Below are 3,383 nucleotides of genomic sequence, written 5' to 3' on the forward strand. Positions count from 1 at the left end.
GCGTTGGCCAACTGTGCCTTGAGCTCTTGGGGCTTTGAATCCCAGGAGAACCTTTTCCAGACCAGCCACCTTGTGGAGTGGATTTTATTCCCAAAATCCCACCTAACCCCAAAGATCCTCCTGATTCCAACACCCAAGAGCGTTGGCCAACTGTGAAGACGTCCCACCTGCGGGCACACCTCCGGTGGCACACGGGCGAGAGACCCTTCATCTGCACCTGGATGCTCTGCGGGAAACGCTTCACGCGCAGCGACGAGCTCCAGCGGCACAAGCGCACGCACACAGGTAATCCCGGAGCTTCCCAGGGCCTCCTGCCAGCCCAGGGATCAGGGAAGGACTCCCAGATTTCTGGGACAACGTCAAGGAGCCACCCGGGGCCGACGGCACCGTGGTCGAGAGCGTTGGCCGACGTGTCTTGAGGTCTTGGGGCTGTCGCTTCGTGCCAAAGGAGCCTGTTCCAGGCCTGAGCACCTTTTTGGGGAAGAGCCTTGTCCCAAATCCCACTGAATCATTGGCTGACTCCTGGGCCTGCATGGAATGGGCCTAAGGATCTCCTCAAGGCCAAACTCAGCATGGTCAAGTGTTGGCTAACGGCTCTTGAGGTTTTGTGGTTGGATGTTGCTCCCAGGGGAGTCTGGTCCAGACCTGATCATGCTCAGGGGGAGGAATCTTGTCCCAAAATCCCAACTAACCCAAATCCAACTCTTGACCCTGCACAGGAAACTCCAAAGATCCTCCCAATTCCAACATCCCAACACTCAAGGGCGTTGGCCAACTGTGCCTTGAGCTCTTGGGGCTTTGAACTTCCCAAAATCCCAACTAACCCCAATCCAACTCTTGACCCTGCACAGGAAGCTCCAAAGATCCTCCCGATTCCAACATCCCAACACCCAAGAGCGTTGGCCAACTGTGCCTTGACCTCTTTGGGCCTTAAATCCCAGGAGATCCTTTTCCAGACCAACCACCTTGTGGGGAGGAATTTATTCCCAAAAATCCCATCTAGCCCCAAAGATCCTCCTGATCCCAACACCCAAGAGCGTTGGCCAACTGTGCCTTGACCTCTTTGGGCCTTAAATCCCAGGAGATCCTTTTCCAGACCAACCACCTTGTGGGGTGGATTTCATTCCCAAAAATCCCACCTAGCCCCAAGGATCCTTCCAATTCCAACATCCCAACATCCCAACACCCAAGAGCGTTGGCCAACTGTGCCTTGAGCTCTTGGGGCTTTGAATCCCAGGAGAACCTTTTCCAGACCAGCCACCTTGTGGAGTGGATTTTATTCCCAAAATCCCACCTAACCCCAAAGATCCTCCTGATTCCAACACCCAAGAGCGTTGGCCAACTGTGCCTTGAGCTCTTGGGGCTTTGAATCCCAGGAGAACCTTTTCCAGACCAGCCACCTTGTGGAGTGGATTTTATTCCCAAAATCCCACCTAACCCCAAAGATCCTCCTGATTCAGTAGAACCTCTTCCCTGATCCATCTCCCCCCTCATTCCCATTCATCTCTCACTCCCTTTTCCCCCTTCCCTTTCCCAGGAGAGAAGAAATTCGCCTGCCCGGAATGTCCCAAACGCTTCATGCGCAGCGATCACCTCTCCAAACACATCAAGACCCACCAGAACAAGAAGGGAGGTACCACCAACGTGGCCATGAACGTCTCGGCCGTCCCCATAGACACTGGGACGGCCACGGAGGGCAACGGTGGGGCCACCCCGTCCACCCTCATCGCCACCAACATGGTGGCCATGGAAGCCATTTGCCCCGAGGGCATCGCCCGCTTGGCCAGCAGCGGCATCAACGTCATGCAGGTGGCAGATCTTCAGTCCATCAACATCAGCGGCAACGGCTTCTGAGCCCCCGAGGCCGTGAGGGAACCCAAGGACGACACGAGGCCACGAGGGAACCCAAGGACACCACGAGGCGACGACAGAACTCCACACCACGAGGCCACGATGGAACCCAAGGACACCAGGAGGTCATGATGGAACCCAAGGACACCACGAGGCGATGGCAGAACCCAACGACACCACGAGGCCACGATGGAACCCAATGACAACACAAGGTGACATCACAACTCAATGACACCACGAGGCCACGATGGAACCCAATGACACCACGAGGTCATGATGGAACCCAACGACACCATGAGGTCATGATGGAACCCAATGACAACACAAGGCCATGATGGAACCCAACGACACCGTGAGGCCATGATGGAACCCAATGACAACACAAGGTGACATCACAACCCAACGACACCACGAGGCCATGATGGAACCCAGTGACACCATGAGGCCATGATGAAACCCAATGACATCACAAGGCCATGATGGAACCCAATGACACCGTGAGGTGATGATGCAACTCAATGACACCACGAGGCCATGATGGAATTCAACAATGCCATGAGGCCATGATGGAATTCAATGACACCATGAGGTCATGATGGAACCCAGTGACACCATGAGGTGATGTTGCAACTCAACAAAACCATGAGATGACGACACAACCCAATGACACCATGAGGTGACGACGCAACTCAGTGACACCACGAGGCCATGATGGAACCCAGCGAGACCACGAGGTCATGATGGAACCCAATGACACCACGAGGCCATGATGGAACCCAGCGAGACCACGAGGTCATGATGGAACCCAATGACACCACGAGGCCATGATGGAACCCAGCGAGACCACGAGGTCATGATGGAACCCAATGACACCACGAGGCCATGATGGAACCCAGCGAGACCACGAGGTCATGATGGAACCCAATGACACCACGAGGCCATGATGGAACTCAATGAGACCACACAGCCATGACGGAACCCAACGACACCATGAGGTGACGATGCAACTCAACGACACCTTGAGGCCATGACGGAACTCAACGACACCATGAGTTGATGTCACAACTCAATGACACCACGAGGTGACACCACAACTCAACGACACCACGAGCTGATGACACCTCCATCACTACTTCCTCCTCCCGCCCGACCGTTGTCGCCTCCGTGGTTGGTGACCACATCGAAGGCCAGAGCTATATGTATATTTTTTTCCATGTTTTTTTTCCAGCTTGGATTCATATTTTTGGCCCTTTTTTGGTTATTATTGTTCTTGTTGTTGGTTTTTCTCTCTTTTCTCCTTCCTCTTCCCCAATCCATGAGGTTTCCGTGTCGCCCTCGGAAGTTGTTGCCCTTTGGTGTCCTATTTATGCCTTGGTTTAAAAAAGTTCCTTTTTTTTAGGAAGACAGATGAGAAAAAAAAACAAAACAAAAAAACCCCAGAAAACAGCCACCAAAACCTAAGGAAAAATAGGAAAAAAAAAAACCAAAAAACGAAAAAAAAGGCAAAAAAAAAAAGAGAAAAGATTCTATAT

General features: G+C 52.9%; 1 protein-coding gene across 1 annotated transcript in view; it reads left to right on the plus strand.

Moving 5' to 3' along the window:
* Positions 1-1,854, plus strand: part of LOC103805166 (transcription factor Sp1-like) — a gene marked incomplete at its 5' end in the record, with an annotated part of 2,329 nt that extends 475 nt beyond the window's left edge. Inside the window, one exon of the mRNA XM_009077802.1 lies at positions 1,538-1,854. Coding sequence (XP_009076050.1) covers positions 1,538-1,854 — 317 coding nt within the window. The remainder of the gene's footprint in view (positions 1-1,537) is intronic.
* Positions 1,855-3,383: the final 1,529 nt, after the last annotated feature.

Source organism: Acanthisitta chloris, unplaced genomic scaffold, assembly GCF_000695815.1.
Source record: "Acanthisitta chloris isolate BGI_N310 unplaced genomic scaffold, ASM69581v1 scaffold3807, whole genome shotgun sequence".
Lineage (NCBI taxonomy): Eukaryota > Metazoa > Chordata > Aves > Passeriformes > Acanthisittidae > Acanthisitta > Acanthisitta chloris.